Below are 16,322 nucleotides of genomic sequence, written 5' to 3' on the forward strand. Positions count from 1 at the left end.
AACAACAAAAAAAAAACATTATTGTAATGTGGGAAAAAATTTGATATAATTTAAATTAATTTAAATAATAGTATTTGTTGTATTGCCTTTATTTTATGCTGATTTAAATTACTGAAATAAGATGCATTACCATAATAGGAATTTGGAGAGAAGATGTGCTTTCTTCCTTTTGAAAGTTATGTTCCTTCCAATGCAAAAATCTTATTGATCCTAACAATAGATTTACTTTTCTTTATATAATTTTATATATAATAAATATAATTTTCATTTATTTGTTTTTGAGGTGAAATGTGACCTAGATTTGTATTTTAGACAATCACCCTTTTGGCATTCAACAGTGGCTATTGTCTTCATCAAGGATAAGAAATGCACAGTGTGTCCACAATGGGAGCATATGTGGGAGTGGGTATGTGTGTGTATTTATACATGCATAGCACCCCCTCTGTCAGAAGCTTTTGATCATATTGACAGTGCTTGCATTGTTTCTTCATATAGCTGCACCTCATGGCCTCTGTGTAACACAGTACAGTGAGGAAACTTTGTATGGGTCTCTCTCTCTCTCTCTCTCGCTCTCTCTCTATGAAGGTCAGTGTTCTTCTGTACAGTTCTATCAGAGGAATGAGAGGAAGTATCAGCTGGCTGTAATCTGATTTGTGTGGCGGACGTCTTAATATACTGTAGGCAACATGACAAGATGGAAGAAGAAAGTGCCAGCTCTTCAAATCAGTCCAATGTTTATGTGTGTGTGTAGTATAGAGGCAAATGTACTGTATATACTACCAGTCAAAAGTTTGGACACACTGAATTTGTTTCTCACTATAAAACTGTTTAAAACTGTAAACTAATAAAAATTGTGTTTATATCACACTTGTAATTGTGCTGTTGTACTTAAACTTATTTTGCTGTAAATTGCTTAAATAAGTTAAGTTTTGATTGTTCAACATTTTCACTACATAATTACCACACTTTCATTTGTTTTATTTAATAGATTTTATGACTTTCTATTATTCTAAAATGTGGAAAATGGTAATAATAAAGAATGAGTAGGTGTGTCCAAACATTTTATTGGTAGTGTATACGCAGGCAGGAAAAGAACACACAGCACACACACACACACACACACACACACACAAAAAGACTTAAAAATCTAACCTAGTCTCATTAAAAGTCGTAATAACAAACAAAATTGTTGTCGAGTTGCTCGGACAACTTTAAATGTACAAAAATGCCTGTATTGTATCGATTTGAAATGTATTTGTTGGTTTCTGTGGGAATAAAAGTCGTACCTTTTTGCACGAGCCAAGTCGTATGATCTCTTACCATTTCGCCATCTCTTACAAATTATTATGAGTTATCATGAGACAATGTTGAATCACATTTACACCTCACGACTGGACAAGGCCTTTTATGGCTTTCACACTCATATATCTCATTCTTTTGCTAGCTTATCTACTCTGTTAGCTACTTTTTTCCTATTTCATCATTTTTCAAGGCTTAATTTGTTCATTTTTCCCTTCTCACACTGATTTTTGTTAAGGATATCATCCAGACGTGACAGAGTGACCAAGTGAGCCATTCCAGATCCCAGATGTTGCCATGGTGATATCCATAGGGCTTGCATAAAAACCACACACTCAAAATCCTTGAATGTGTGCTGGTATTGATAAAGCCGGAGGTTTATTGAGCTAGTAGCTGGAGACTGTACTAACATGTAGCAGAGTGTTTGTGCTCAATAACAATCGTCTTTCTCTGCACCGTGAAGGCCATTTCTTCTCCTTGCATATTCGCCCTGCGAGCTAAAGGCACATGGGTGGAATTCCGAGTTATAATTAAAAGGATAGTTCAGCCTAAAATGGAAATTCTGTCATCATTTATGTTGTTCCAAACCGGTATTACTTAAATGGAACACGAGATGTTAGGAAGAATGACAGCCTCAGTCACCTTTCACTTTCATTGTCTGGAAAAAAATTATAGTGAATGGTGACAAACGCTGTCAGTCCCTAACAGTTTACCTAATCTCCCTTTGCGTTGCATATACAAAAGTAAGTCAAATAGGTTTTGAAAAAACATGAAGGTGAGTAAATGAAGACAGAATTTCCATTTTTGGCTGAACTATTCCTTTAACATTTGACAGACATTTATTGGAGGTAAAATAAAGGGAAGGAAAAGAAAGGAAAATTGAGCGCTTGAAACACCAAACATTAATTATGTTCTATTATTTGTTTATGATGTTAACAGTCAGTTGCTTTAAATAACCAGAGCAAAAGCTACAATTTAAAGCAATTATAGCATAATAAGTCTGTAACCAAAATGTATCTTAAAATATGAGCTGTAGATTATATCTGTGTCTAAGTTGGTGACAAATATGGCACATTTTAAACAGTAGGGATGTACAGTTCCGCTGAAGTGGGAGGGATATAAATGTCATTGTGGTAATAAGATGTACTATTCGTTATACTTTAGTAACAGTCAGTGCCTTATGCAGTATGTCTGATATAATAAAACTAACTTTTTTGGAGCGTTTTGCCAAGACAGAGAGAGACCACAGGAGATTTCTCAGGAGGTAGAGAAGGAATGGGATTGGGACACAAAGCAGACTGGATTTGAACCTGCCTCTCTCTCATTAACGACTAGGAAACGGCTCTGAGAAAGCAATAAGTGGGTCATCATGGTCAAATATTAGTTTTTTATTAACATTTTTTGTGAGAGGTCATGCGTTCAAGTAATTTAGCAAGAGAGATGCTGTTTATCACAGAAACCATGTCGGTGCTCTTGAGGGAAAATGCCTGAAGTGACCTTATTGCCCTGGCTCAGATTAACCAATGGACATGTACCCACAGGGTTTCCATCCAACTGATGGCTATACATAATTTATATCTGATATGGGCTACGTTCTTTGAGAAATTGAACCTGTATTAGCCAAGCTTAGCTTCTGCAGCAGGTCTTAACATGACTCTGGGCAACAAGTACTGTCACAGTGTATCCAAGAGACCACCTGCAAATGGTTTTGGCCACATGATCTCTCTTTCTTTCTCTCATTCCCTCTCTTTTTTTATCCACCGTCTCCCTCCAGGCTCTGTCTGGCTTCCTGGCCATGATCTATGGTTTCATCTGCCATTTCTTCTTTTGTGCATGGCCAAATGGTAGATAGATGAACAGGGAGAGCTCGGAAGGGGGGCGTTCAAGGAAGAGAAAAGGCCTCCTAGTTGAGAAAGTTTGCTTTTTCTAAATTAGGCTGTGTCATTTGGGGGGGGGGGGGGGGGGCAAAAGAATGACCTATTCATTTGGCGCATGTGTGTGTTTGCAGAGAAGGTGTGTTTGCTCTCTGAATTGTGTGTGTGTGTTTTGGGGATGGAAAAACAACCCATCGATCATCACAGCCTCCTTTGAGCATGACCAATTTTTGGCCCAAATTGCACAGATGGCACAATTACATGCGCTGGGTTCGTTCTCACCCCACGTCAAATAAAGAAAACACACTATCCTCAAAATTACATTTGCACAAACCCTCCTCTCGTATTCCTTTTCTCTCACTCACTCACTCACGCGCGCTCTGATTGAGATGTTTTTCATTGCGACCCAAATGCCTCGTTTGCAGATGTTATTCATATTTAATACACCCTTGGCTTCTCCACCGCCGCCTCCTCTTGTAGAGAGATGAATGGTTTCTCTTTCAGCTGTTTAAATGGAGAGGGATGAGAGCTTGAGCTCTCTCATATGAATGGTTGCTGTATAATAGTCTTTAGCCATGACTTTAAAACAAGGAGCAGAGGTAGGACACAATGGTCGCCCCTACAATTGGAATATCGGCTTAATTGAAATGTTACAGACACTAAACCCTCCCAACACCAAAGAAAAACTGCACTTTTTCATTCCGTCTTGGTCGACCCCAAAAATTAGTATCGCAAGACTCTATATCTGAGGTGTCAGAGTGTTGCATCAGTATCCTCATCAATCCATTTTTCTCTCTCTTTTTTTTTTTTCCTATTTTTGTCCTTGGCCTACAACCCTACCCTAAAAACACAAATCTTTGTTCCAAATTCTAGTGAGCTGCCTTGCTCTCTGCTGTCTACATAGGAAGCTACCTTCTAAGGCAACAGTCTAACTTGAAGTAAAACTCAATAGTGACTTCGGCCACATCCACCCTTATCTGTTTTCATTGAAAAACTCAGTTTTCAGTTTTCTAACTGAACATCCTTTTCCAAAGTATGCCATTATGAAGAGCATTTTTGAAAGTTTTTGGTGGAGGAAAATGCTGTTCCAATGAGAGGGGTAAATGTAGCAAAACCAATGCGTTTTCAAATGAAAACGTCTTAGTGTGGACATGGCCTAAAGTGAAACAGTCTTCACGGTTAACACTTTGTTAACTTTCACTTATACATGCCATAGCACTCCTCACGTAAATTTCACAGAAGTTTAAAATAATGGCTCATTCCAGTACAGCCTAATGTTAGCATGTTGATAAGCTTACAACTTTTAAAGCACAAAAATGCACAGCACAAACAAATATTTAATGAAATAATACATTTTTGATTGGGTGGAACTTTCTATCAGTGCATTTTAGTACTGAATAAAATATGTTTCTAATTGACACTAGCGTATCTGACATTGGCATTAGCATTAGCATGTTGTTAAGCTTTTAAAGCACAAAAATGTAAAGCAAAAAAAAAAAAAAAAATACTGAATTAAATAAATTTTGAGTGGGACTATTTAAAAAAAAAAAAAAAAAAAAAAAATATATATATATATATATATATATATATATATATATATATATATATATATATATATATATATATTTGTAATCGACTCTAGCTTGGGTGGAGCTATTTTCCATCAGTTCTTTTTAGTACTGAATAAAATTTGTAATTGATTCTAGCATGTCTGATGTTAGCATATTGCTAAGCTAACAACTTTTAAAGCACAGAAATACATAGCACAAAACAATAAATAAAAATTGAATCAAACAAATAATTACTTTGGTGGAACTATGTTCTATCAGTAGTTTTTAGTACTGAATAATATATGTTTGCAATCCACCATCTTGGATGAAAGTTTTCACTGATTTTGTCACAACATATGACGAGGAGGAGGGCGTGGCCGGGCTGTGATGGAGCACGGCTGGCACTGAATCAGCTGATCAGCGGGAGAGCGAGATAAGGGGCAGCCAGAGACGCCAGTTTGAGAGAGAGAGATGCACACGGCCGCGTTGTGTATGTCTGTGTCCGTTTATGTTATATGTTATTTTAAGTTAATTTATATCATTACAGTTATGTTGACTGTTCTGCCGGTTCCCACCTCCTCCTTGCCCATCCTTTACCTGTTCCAGTGGTGCCGAAACCCAGGAGGGATGCACTGTCGCAGAGTCCTCGCCGCTGCCATCCTCCAGGGTTGCAGCCGCGGCTGTCTGCCTGGGGACGGAGGGGTCACTGCCAGCCGCAGAGAGCCGGAGGAACCACGGCCGTCTGCCGAGAAGGGGAGGAGTGGTTCCGTCCATCAGGGGCCGGAGGACTCGCTGCCGCCCACTGGGGGAGGAGCGAGCTGGCATCCTCCAGAGGGTGGAGGAGCGGTTGAGGACCGGGCGACAGTGCGTCCGGGACCCGGCGAGCAAGTTCTTCTCTCTCTCTCTCTCCTTTCTCTCTCTCTCTCTGTGTGTCTCCGTTCGCCCTTTCCCTCTCCCCACGCCTCCCCTCGTCTCTCCCCCAGGTTCACAGGAGACGGGGTGGACCACCGGCTGACAGAACGGCCGGAAGGGCAGCGTCTCCCCGCCAGAGATGGGGGTGAGTTAGTCAGACCGGTGGCGCCCCGGCCTGAATCGGGCGGGAGAGGAGTGTGATGAGGAGGAGTGCATGGCCGGGCCGTGATGGAGCACGGCCGGCGCTGATTCAGCTGATCAGCGGGAGAGCGAGATAAGGGGCAGCTGGAGACGCCGGTTCAAGAGAGAGAGACCCACGCGGCCACGTTGTATGTTGACTGTTCTGCCGGTTCCCGCCTCCTCCTTGCCCATCCTTTACCTGTTACACCCTATCAGCAAAGGACACATATAATTGGGCCAAAACAAGGTATCTTTCAAGACAACTCAGTTTTTCTGCCTAGCCTGTTTGGAACAGCTTTGAACGTTGGGAGCTTGCCCATGCTATCTAAAAAAGCTGTCTAGGTTTGGAACAGAGCCACTGAGTCACCTGAGAGCTGATTAAATGTCAGTCAAGTGCTGTCATCATAATACCTGAATGACACTATATGAAAGCAGACGTGTGTAGGTGGTGTGCAATATTTCACTATGATTTCGGACAGCTGTTCTCTCTGCTTGACATTTGAAATGCTGATTGTGCTTTAGACTCCTGTAGCTCAACTGGTAGAACATGGTGCTAGCAATGCTAACATACCAATCAAATGTTCATCTTGGATGCACCGTAAATCGCTTTGGATAAAATCGCGTCAGCTGTGTTGGTGATAGTGAAATTAGCAACCTCTGTCCACATTGCTCAGATATTACATTGCACTCTGAAAGTAGGTTCATCATCAGATCTTTCTCTAATCTGTCTGCAGGTAAGCAGGGTGCCGGTGGAAAGCTGTGAGCAGTACAGCACCTGTAATGAATGTTTGGAATCTGGTGATCCACACTGCGGCTGGTGTGTCCTACACAGTGTGTGAGTATCTGCACATAGTGACCACACATCTGCTCATACACTCGCATGCTTGCTTTGCTAAATTGAGACATACTATAGACTTCTATTATTTTTATGTAAAGCTAATTATAATTAATTTTTTGTGCATTTTTAGAATAAAAAATTAACATGAAAGTATTTTTATTTTGTTTACACTCCTTCAAAAAAAAAAAAAAAAAAAAACAATTTGTTTATTTATTCATTATTTATTTAGTAATTTCTTTTTTTGTTCCCTAAAGTCCCCAGAGGGATGTTTGTCAAAATTAGCTCACACTTGGAGACAATTTCTTTTTCAAATGCCTGAACCCATGCCTCTGACCATGTGACCAACTCGACTGGTACTGTCAAATGAAATCGCTCACTCTCTATACTAAATTTGTTTTGGAAAAAAACATTGGTATACTGTTTATAATGCGCCAAAACTAAAACTATACTGAAAAACAGTATGGAATCATGTGCAACAGTCACATGAAGTCCTCTTTGCAACCTGAACTTCTTCTTTGTTAGACCTGCACTAAATAAATCTAGTCCAGCCAACATGTTCACAGAAAAAAAGAAGCTGTTCACACTGAACGTGTTTTAGCATGTGTCTGAAAAAAGGCACAGACGCATGCTAAAACACGTTCAGAGTGAACAGCTCCTAACTCGTAGTTATTACTATATATAGTAATAGTAAAAGTAGTTTTTAATAATAATGATAATAATAATAATAATGTATGTTTTCATTAACTACAAACCCGTACCCAACACAAACCCAAAGTTATACGGTTTGTTGGGTCCCGGCGGGCTCAGGTAGGGTAGAAGACCTCAAGTTCAACCTACAGATAAACTGTGCTTTGAGCTATGTTGTTGGTTTTAATAGTCCCATTGCTCCTACTGATTGATATTTCTGTGTGTGTGTTCAGTTGTTCTCGTAAGGACCGCTGTGAGAGAGCTGATGAGCCTCAGCGCTTTGCTTCCAAACTAGAGCAGTGTGTCAGTCTGACGGTCCAGCCCAACAATATTTCAGTCACCATGTCTGAAGTTCAGGTATGACTATATGAGTGTGTGTTTTTGTACAGTAAGTGAAATATTATCACAGTATTTGCACCTTCATGCTGTTAAAAGTGTTTGATAGGTCTCTGTTTTCTGACCTCTTTCGTGACCTCTGAGTCTTTCTGTCTATCTGTCATTTTTTAATTGCCATGTCTGTCTTTCTCTGTCTTTCTCTCTCTCTCTCTCTCTCTGTTATTTTCTCTGTCTTTACCTTTTTCCCATGTCTCTGTTTTTCTTTCTGACATTGTCTCTCATTCGGTCTTTGTGCTGTCCCACAGCTGGTTCTTCAAGCTCAGAATATCCCCAGTCTGGTGGCGGGTGTTAACTGCTCATTTGAAGACTACACTGAGACAGAGGGACACATCATGGGGGGACACATCTACTGTCTGTCCCCCTCCGCCCGGGAGATCGCTCCCATGACTCGCAACCAGGGTGAGACACTCACACATATACTTTCAAACACTTCTCCTGCTTGTTAGAGGCTGCCGAAGCTCACTGTATGTCTGCTGGCAGGTGACAAGCGAGTGGTGAATCTCTATCTGAAATCCAAGGAGACAGGGAAGAAGTTTGCCAGCGTGGATTTTGTCTTCTACAACTGCAGTGTCCATCAGTCGTAAGTCAACAAGTTCTTGTCTCACTAGAGAAAACCAGCTGCTGCCATATAACTCTCAACTCTTTCTCCTATATCTCTACATTTCTCTTTCTTTCCAACTCTGACAACTTGGAGTTTATTTACATTGGACAGCACTGTGTGTGTGTTTGTGTGTACATGTGTGGTTGTGTGTGTACATGTGTGTATGTTTACTGCTTTGCGAGAGAGTGATGTTATTTTTGTGTGCCGTTAACAGTTCTTCGCTGAGATCAGAGATGAGATCAGGCTGTTAATGTCACTTCATTAATGACTCTGAGCATCTCTGACTTCAGCCATACAGTTTAACTGCTCATGAGTTATTTTCCGGCAGTTCTTACATCACTCACTCACTCTCTCTATCTGTCTCCTGCATATTCCTGTGTTTAACTCTGAGGATGGCTGGGATAATGAAAAGGAAATATAGTGTTAAAAAACAGTTTAAAATGCAAATGCAGAGTTCTTATAAATGTAAATGTGCAAAGATGTAATCTAGACAAGTGACTATTCTGAAGAAGCTAACATTTTGCAGACAAGGTAATCTGCATACTTCCATTTGTATTTTTATAACGTATCAATGAATATCATTCAATATTAAAGAATGAATAGGTTTGCCAACCTTTTTATTTTACTTCTTTTTTTATTACAAAAATGCCTTGTCATTCACAAAATAAATTTTATATTTTATATTTAATACTGACCTTACTGACATTTAAATACAGTCTAATGAGGTAAATATTAATAATATTTTAAAACTAAAATGCTTCCCTGCATATTTTTTGTTTAATTTATATAAATAGTAATATAAAGGTACTACAATTATGCTATAATTCTAAAATGTGGAAAATAGTGATATTAAAGAATGAGTAGGTCCGTCCAACATTTTTACTTTAGTTTTTTACTTTAGCTTTTTTTTTTTTTTTTTTAGTTATTTTCATTTTTGAATCAAGTTTTTTTTTCTTGGAGTTATACCAATTTGACGACCTGAACAAACTTTGCCTTGTCATACAGTAAATAAGTCAACTAATCAATTGTTTTTAATATGTATTTAATTTATATTTAATAATGACCTTACTGACCTTTGAAAACTTTGAAAAGTTTAAACTGTTTGAGGATATTTTATTTATTAAAAATATAAGATATACATTTTTGATATAAAATAGTAGACTTGCCACTGTCATACATTGAAATGAAACAGTATATATATATATATACAGCTCTGGAAAAAAAATAAGAGACCACTGCAAAAATTTACTATTTATAGGTATATGTTTGAGTAAAATGAACATTTTTGTTTTATTCTAAAAAGTACTGACAAAATTTCTCCCAAATTCCAAATAAAAATACTGTCATTTAGAGCATTTGTTTGCAGAAAAGGACAACTGGTCAGAATAACAAAAAAGATGCAGTGTTTTCAGACCTCGAATAGGCTAATGCAAAGAAAACAATTTTGCAAGTCATTTTTAAACAACACAATGTAAAATTTTTAACTTAGGAAGAGTTTAGAAATCAATATTTGGTGGAACAACCCTGATTTTCAACCACAGCTTTCATGTGTCTTGGCATGTTCTGTACCAGTCTTTCACATCACTGTTGAGTGACTTAATGCCACTCCTGGCGCAAAAATTCAAGCAGCTCGGCTTTGTTTGATGGCTTGTGGCCATCCTTCTTCCTCTTGATCATATTCCAGAGGTTTCAATAGGGTTCAGATCTGGAGATTGGGCTGGCCATGACAGGGTCTTGATCCGGTGGTCCTCCATCCACACCTTGATTGACCTGGCTGTGTGGCATGGAGCATTGTCCTGCTGGAAAAACCAATCCTCAGAGTTGGGGAACATTGTCAGAGCAGAAGGAAGCAAGTTCCCTGTCTGTCACTCACTCGACGTTGTGTTGATGTACTGACACTAGGGGTTCGATCTTGAGAGCCCTAATCACCTTTGCTTAAAATAGAAAAAGCCAATGAAAATTGGGGAGTGGAATTTGCATGCCACTCTCCGCCCCGAACATATGAGTATAAAAGGAGATGGCGTGCATCTCTTATTCAGATTTTTTCTTCGGAGCCGAATGCTTGTGTATTTGTCCTCTCACCTCTTGCTATGCTGCTGGATTTTTTATGGCACATATCAGCGGTCACCCTCGCACAGTCGAGTGTTGTGCTTCCCCTGGGCACTTCGGCAGCCTGAGTCTGCGGGTGCTAAATGAGTATATTCAAAAGAGTATATTTTCTCTAAAAGAGCTTGCGCAAACCCTTAGCGTCTTTTTAAAGATGTCCTTCCACGTTTGCGCTACTGGATGTGGCCGTTATCTCTCCCCTCCGGATACCCATGAAATCTGCCTCAAGTGTCTGGGGCGCCAGTCTGGGCCAGACGATGTTGACCTGTGGCTCAACCTTGCAGAGATGCATGATGCCGAGAAAGTCCGCTTTCTTGTTATGCCCATCTCCCAAGGGGGGCTTTTTGGCGACACCGTCGAGGATTTTGCCCATCAGTTCTCGACGGTGAAGAAGCAGACTGAGGCGACTGTATCCTGCCGCGGCACAACCCGGCCGCCTTCAGGCCACCGAGGTCCCGCACCCTGTCTGCTTCTCGCCAAAGCCGTTCCCCTGCGGTGCCGGCCCCGGCTCCTGTACCATCGGAGCCTGCACGCCGGCCTCAGAGAAAAAGATCCTCCCATGGGAAGTCGGCTTCGAGGCAGTCCTGACATGGGCCACCCAGGGATGAGGCAACTTCTCCTGACCGGTCTGGACCGGGGCATCTCTCCAGCCCCACCATCACCCCGGGGCCAGCGCATGGTATTACATCGCCGAGTGCCCTCTGGGCCTCGGCACCCACATGGTCAATAAAAGAGCAGTTTCCTCATTCCCTGGGCCAGCACACTCGCAACGGCCAGGCGCTGGAAGTCTTTCCGGTCAATCAGGCAAACGCTAGTACCTCGTGTTCCCTCATTCTCCGTCGAGAGACAGCCGGTGAACAGGTAAGTGTGCTGGTCTCTGGGGCCGCTTGCCCACCCCAGTCACCGGCCACCATTGCGGGCTTATGGAGCAGCATGTCCCCCCTGGGCTGTCTTCCAGTTGGGGCGCCTGCTCTGCCTTGCTGCGAATCACCCTGCCCGGGCACGGTAAGTCCAGTCGTCCCCCTGGTGCCACTGTCGCGGAGGCTGGAGGCCTGGTTAGCACTCTCCAGCCCCTCGCGGTGGCTCGTAAGTACAGTTCACCTCAACTATGTGATCCAGTTCGCTAGAAGCCCGCCCCGGTTCAGTGGCATCCTCTCCACTACGAGTCCTCCGGGCGGAGGTTGCCACCCTCCTGGCGAAGGGAGCAATAGAGCCCGTCCCCATAGCCGAGTTGCGCAAGGGCTTCTTCAGCCCTTATTTTATCATGCCCAAGAGGGGGCATGCCCTGAACAAGGCCTTACACAGGCTTCTGTTCAGGATGTTAACGCAGAAACACATCCTGGCGTCAGTACGACATCAGGATTTGTTTGCGGCCATCGACCTGAAGGATGCGTGTTTTCACGTGTCGATCCCTCCTCGACACAGACCCTTTCTTCGGTTTGCCTTCAAGGGACGAGCATACCAGTACAAGGTCCTCCCCTTCAGTCTGTCCCTGTCTCCTCGCATCTTTACCAAGGTCACAGAGGCTGCCCTGGCACTGCTGAGGGAGAAGGGCATACACATTCTCAATTATCTCGATGACTGGCTAATCCTAGCTCACTCATGAGATCTATTGTGTATGCACAGGGACCTTGTGCTTCAGCACTTCGACTGACTCGGGCTTCAGGTCAACTGGGAGAAGAGCAAGCTCTCCCCTGTGCAGAGCATCTCTTTTCTCGGTATGGAGTTGGACTTGGTCACTCTCAGGGCATGTCTTACGACCGAACGTGCTCAGTCATTGCTGACCTGCCTGAAGGCCTTCAGGCAGAAGGTAGCGGCACCAGTGAAACAATTTCAGAGGCTCCTGGGGCATATGGCATCCTCGGCGGCAGTTCTCTCCCTCGGGTTGATGCATATGAGACCACTTCAGCACTGGCTACAGACTCAAGTCCCGAGGTGGGCATGGCCCCACGGCACTCAGTGTGTGACCATCACGCCACAGTGCTGTCAGACTTTCAGCCCTTGGTCGGACCTTGCATTTCTATGGGCAGGTGTTCCCCTAGAGCAGGTCTCAAGGCGCGTCGTGGTCATGACGGATGCCTCAAACTCGGGCTGGGGCGCCATGTGCAATGGGCAGGCAGTGTTGGGGCTCTGGACGGGGCCCCAACTCCAATGGCACATCAACTGCTTGGAGTTGCTGGCGGTATTTCTTGCCCTGAGGAGGCTCCGGCCATTGATTCAGGGCAAGTATGTGTTGGTCCGAACCGACAACACAGCGACCGTGGCATACATAAATCGCCAAGGTGGCGTATGCTCATGTCGCATGTCGCAACTCGCCCACCGCCTCCTCTTTTGGAGTCAGCAGACCTCGAAGTCTCTGCGAGCCACTCACCTTCCAGGCGTTCTCAACCATGCAGCGGATGCACTCTCATGGCAGGTAATGCTCCGCGGGGAGTGGAGACTCCACTTCAGCTGATTTGGGAGAGATTCGGGGAGGCACAGGTAGACCTGTTCGCCTCCTAAGACTCCTCTCACTGCCCCCTGTGGTACTCTCTGTCCGAGGCCCCCCTCAGCACGGATGCCTTGGTGCACAGCTGGCCTCGGGGCTATGCAAGTATGGGTTTACTCCTGTGTGCCTCATTGCACAGACTCTGTGCAAAGTCAGGGAGGATGAGCAGCAAGTCTTGTTCGTTGCGCCGTACTGGCCCAACCGGGACCAAGCAGGTCTTCCGCCAGTGGTGGTAGACACGATCACTCAGGCCAGGGCCCCCTCTAGGAGGCAGCTGTATGCCTTGAAGTGTGTCTTTTCGCTAACTGGTGTTCTTCCCGTGGGGAAGACCCACAGAGATGCGCTGTCGGGCCTGTGCTGTCTTTTCTTCAGTAAGGGCTGGAGAGATGGCTGTCTCCCTCTAACCTGAAAGTGTACGTGGCTGCCATAGCAGCTCACCACGATACACTGGATGGGAGACCCTCACGACAGCGTGACCTGAACAGGTTCCTCTAAGGCGCGAGGAGGTTGAATCCTCCTAGACCGCGTTTGATCCCCTCTTGAGATCTCTCTGTGGTCCTACCTGCCAGAGAGATCCCAAGAGGGGATCAAGCGTGGTACCCTACAACCCTACAGAAAGCCCCTTTGAGCCCCTGGAGCAGGCCGAGCTCAGCACTCTGTCCCTGAAGACAGCCCTCCTGGTGGCACTCACTTCCATCAAGAGGGTGGGGGACCTGCAGGCGCTCTCTGTTACCAGCGAATGCCTGGATTTCGGGCCGGCACACTCTCACGTGATCTTGAGACCCCGGCCCGGTTTCGTGCCCAAGGTTCCCACTACTCCTTTTCAGGACCAGGTGGTGAACCTGCAAGCACTCCCTTCAGAGGAGGAAGAACCGGCCTTGTCGTTGCTGTGTCCAGTTCATGCCCTGCGCATCTATCTGTACCACACGTAGAGCTTTAGATGCTCGGAGCAGCTCTTTGTCTGTTTTGGAGGACATCAGAAGAGGAAAGCTGTCTCCAAGCAGAGATTAGCCCATTGGATTGTGGATGCCATTTTCCTTGCATGCCAATCTCAGGACTTGCTGTGCCCCTTGGGAGTCCGGGCTCACTCCACTAGAGGTGTTGCGTCCTCCTGGGCACTGGCAAGGGGGACCTCTCTAGCAGACACATGCAGAGCTGCGGGTTGGGCTACACCAAATACCTTTGCGAGGCTTTATAACCTACGCATAGACCCGGTTTCAACCCGAGTGTTACGCGGTAACAGCAAGTAGACTGAGCGGCCGGTTGGGTGTACCGCTTGCATTGGGCTTTTCCCATTTTTTTAAAGGTGATAATGTGTGCTTTTTTGTCCACAACAGTTCCCTGTACCAGTGAACTCTGGACGCCTCTTTAATTCCTTAGCACTGTTTGGTGACGAACTCGGCGGATGAGTAACGCCACCAGGCCCAGTACTCGTGGTATTCCCCTTTTCAGGTGAGCCCGTGTGCTCGGGCTCAGTGCTCCATGCATGGTGATTCCCCCTTGGTAATCCCGTATGATGAGTTTCCTCTGTTCGGTTTCCCCCTTAGGTGAAACCTGTGTTTCCCCTCGTCAGAGCTTTCTCTGTCTCGGCCACTATACTGCATACCCTCTCTGTAGATAGGGTCCTCCTGTGGTATCATTCCACATGTGTACTTCCCCGTTGGTAATTCCATGTGAGGTATGCTCCACATGTTGACCTCCCTCCGGTAGGATGTGGTCTCCGTAGTGCTCTCCTTCCTGGAGAGTGAAGAGCACTTCCCAGCGTTATTCTAGAAAGTGCTCGGCGGGAGATTGCTTAACAACAAATTAAGAAAGGCACCGCCAGTAGCCTACTTGGGTAAGTGCCTCCTCTCCCCTTAACGGGATTAGGGAGACGCCTTGCCTAACTCGCTGTAAGGTCACGACGTGGTTGAGCACTCGCTGCGAGGCACGCAGCAGCTTGCCCATGTCCACTCTTCCGTGCCTCGTGACACGGTTCAGTGCCTGCGGTGTTTCCTATAGGAAACCCTAGTGACACTACATTGACACAACGTCAAGTGAGTGACAGACAGGGAATGTCTTGGTTACTGATGTAACCTCTGTTCCCTGATGGAGGGAACAAAACGTTGTGTCCCTCCTGCTGTGGTGCTGAACCGGCCGCTGACATGGCTGGGACTCTCTATCGGCTCCTCAGCTTAAATCTGAATGAGTGATGCATGCCATCTCCTTTTATACCTGTATGTCCGGGGCGGAGAGTGGCATGCAAATTCCACTTGCCAATTTTCATTGGCCTTTTTTTATTTTAAGCAAAGGTGATTGGGGCTCTCAAAATTGAACCCCTAGTGTCACTACATCGACACAACGTCTCGTTCCCTCCATCAGGGAACATAGGTTACATCAGTAACCAAGACGTTTTCTTCCAGGATAACCTTGTATGTGGCTTGATTCATGCGTCCTTCACAAAGACGAATCTGACCGATTCCAGCCTTGCAGATGCACCCCCAGTTAATCACCGATCATCCACCTGGTCATCTAATGGTTAGAAGGAGACCTGGAGAGGCGTTCAAGTCACAGTGTCTTGCACCCACTGTGAAATTTGGTGGTATTGTGTTGTTTAAAAATTAATATGAACTTGTTTTCTTTGCATTATTCGAGGTCTGAAAACATTGCATCTTTTTTGTTATTTTGACATGTTGTCATTTTCTGCAAATAAATGCTCTAACTGACAATATTTCTATTTGGAATTTGGGAGAATGTTGTCTGTACTTTATAAAATAGAACAAAAATGTTCATTTTACTCAAACACGTACCTATAAGTAGTAAATCCAGAGAAACTGATCATTTTGCAGTTGTATGCCTAAATGTTTGAAATTAGTTTTGAAGACAAATATATAATTGTGCCAACATAATAACTGATTTCATTACAGAACTAACATTTTATTTAAAAAAATAAGTTTTTGAAATGGATGATTTGGAGAGAATAATAAAGAAAAGTAGCCAATAACTGCCCTGCATAGATGATGGAAACTCCTTCAATACTGTCTAAAAGCATCATAGTGTGATACCTCATGAAGTTGGCTGAAAAAATGCCATGAGTACATTTCTGCAAATTCTAGATAAAGGGTGGCTACTTTGAAGATGCTAAAAAAAGAACATAGTTTAGATAGATTAGTCACAACATAAATTCCCATAGTTCCATATCTGTTATTCCATAGTTTTGATGACTATTCTAAAATGTGAAAAACTATATATGCTATACATATATGCTATATGCTTAGATTTGTATTTAATAATAATTAATACTTTTCTTAGTTTTTTTTTTAATTTTTTATCTTTTGCATCACAAGAGTTCTACCATTTGACAACCTGAACAAAACTTGCCTTCAGACTTTTTGAGACTTTTTTCTTCATT

General features: G+C 43.6%; 1 protein-coding gene across 1 annotated transcript in view; it reads left to right on the forward strand.

The window, feature by feature from the left end:
• The window catches only part of LOC127419296 (plexin-A1-like), a 304,625-nt gene that overhangs the window by 133,152 nt on the left and 155,151 nt on the right, over positions 1 to 16,322 (forward strand). The window contains exons 5-8 of the mRNA XM_051660595.1: positions 6,550 to 6,650; positions 7,574 to 7,697; positions 7,982 to 8,135; positions 8,217 to 8,316. Coding sequence (XP_051516555.1) covers positions 6,550 to 6,650; positions 7,574 to 7,697; positions 7,982 to 8,135; positions 8,217 to 8,316 — 479 coding nt within the window. The remainder of the gene's footprint in view (positions 1 to 6,549; positions 6,651 to 7,573; positions 7,698 to 7,981; positions 8,136 to 8,216; positions 8,317 to 16,322) is intronic.

This window comes from Myxocyprinus asiaticus, chromosome 28 (genome assembly GCF_019703515.2).
Source record: "Myxocyprinus asiaticus isolate MX2 ecotype Aquarium Trade chromosome 28, UBuf_Myxa_2, whole genome shotgun sequence".
NCBI lineage: Eukaryota > Metazoa > Chordata > Actinopteri > Cypriniformes > Catostomidae > Myxocyprinus > Myxocyprinus asiaticus.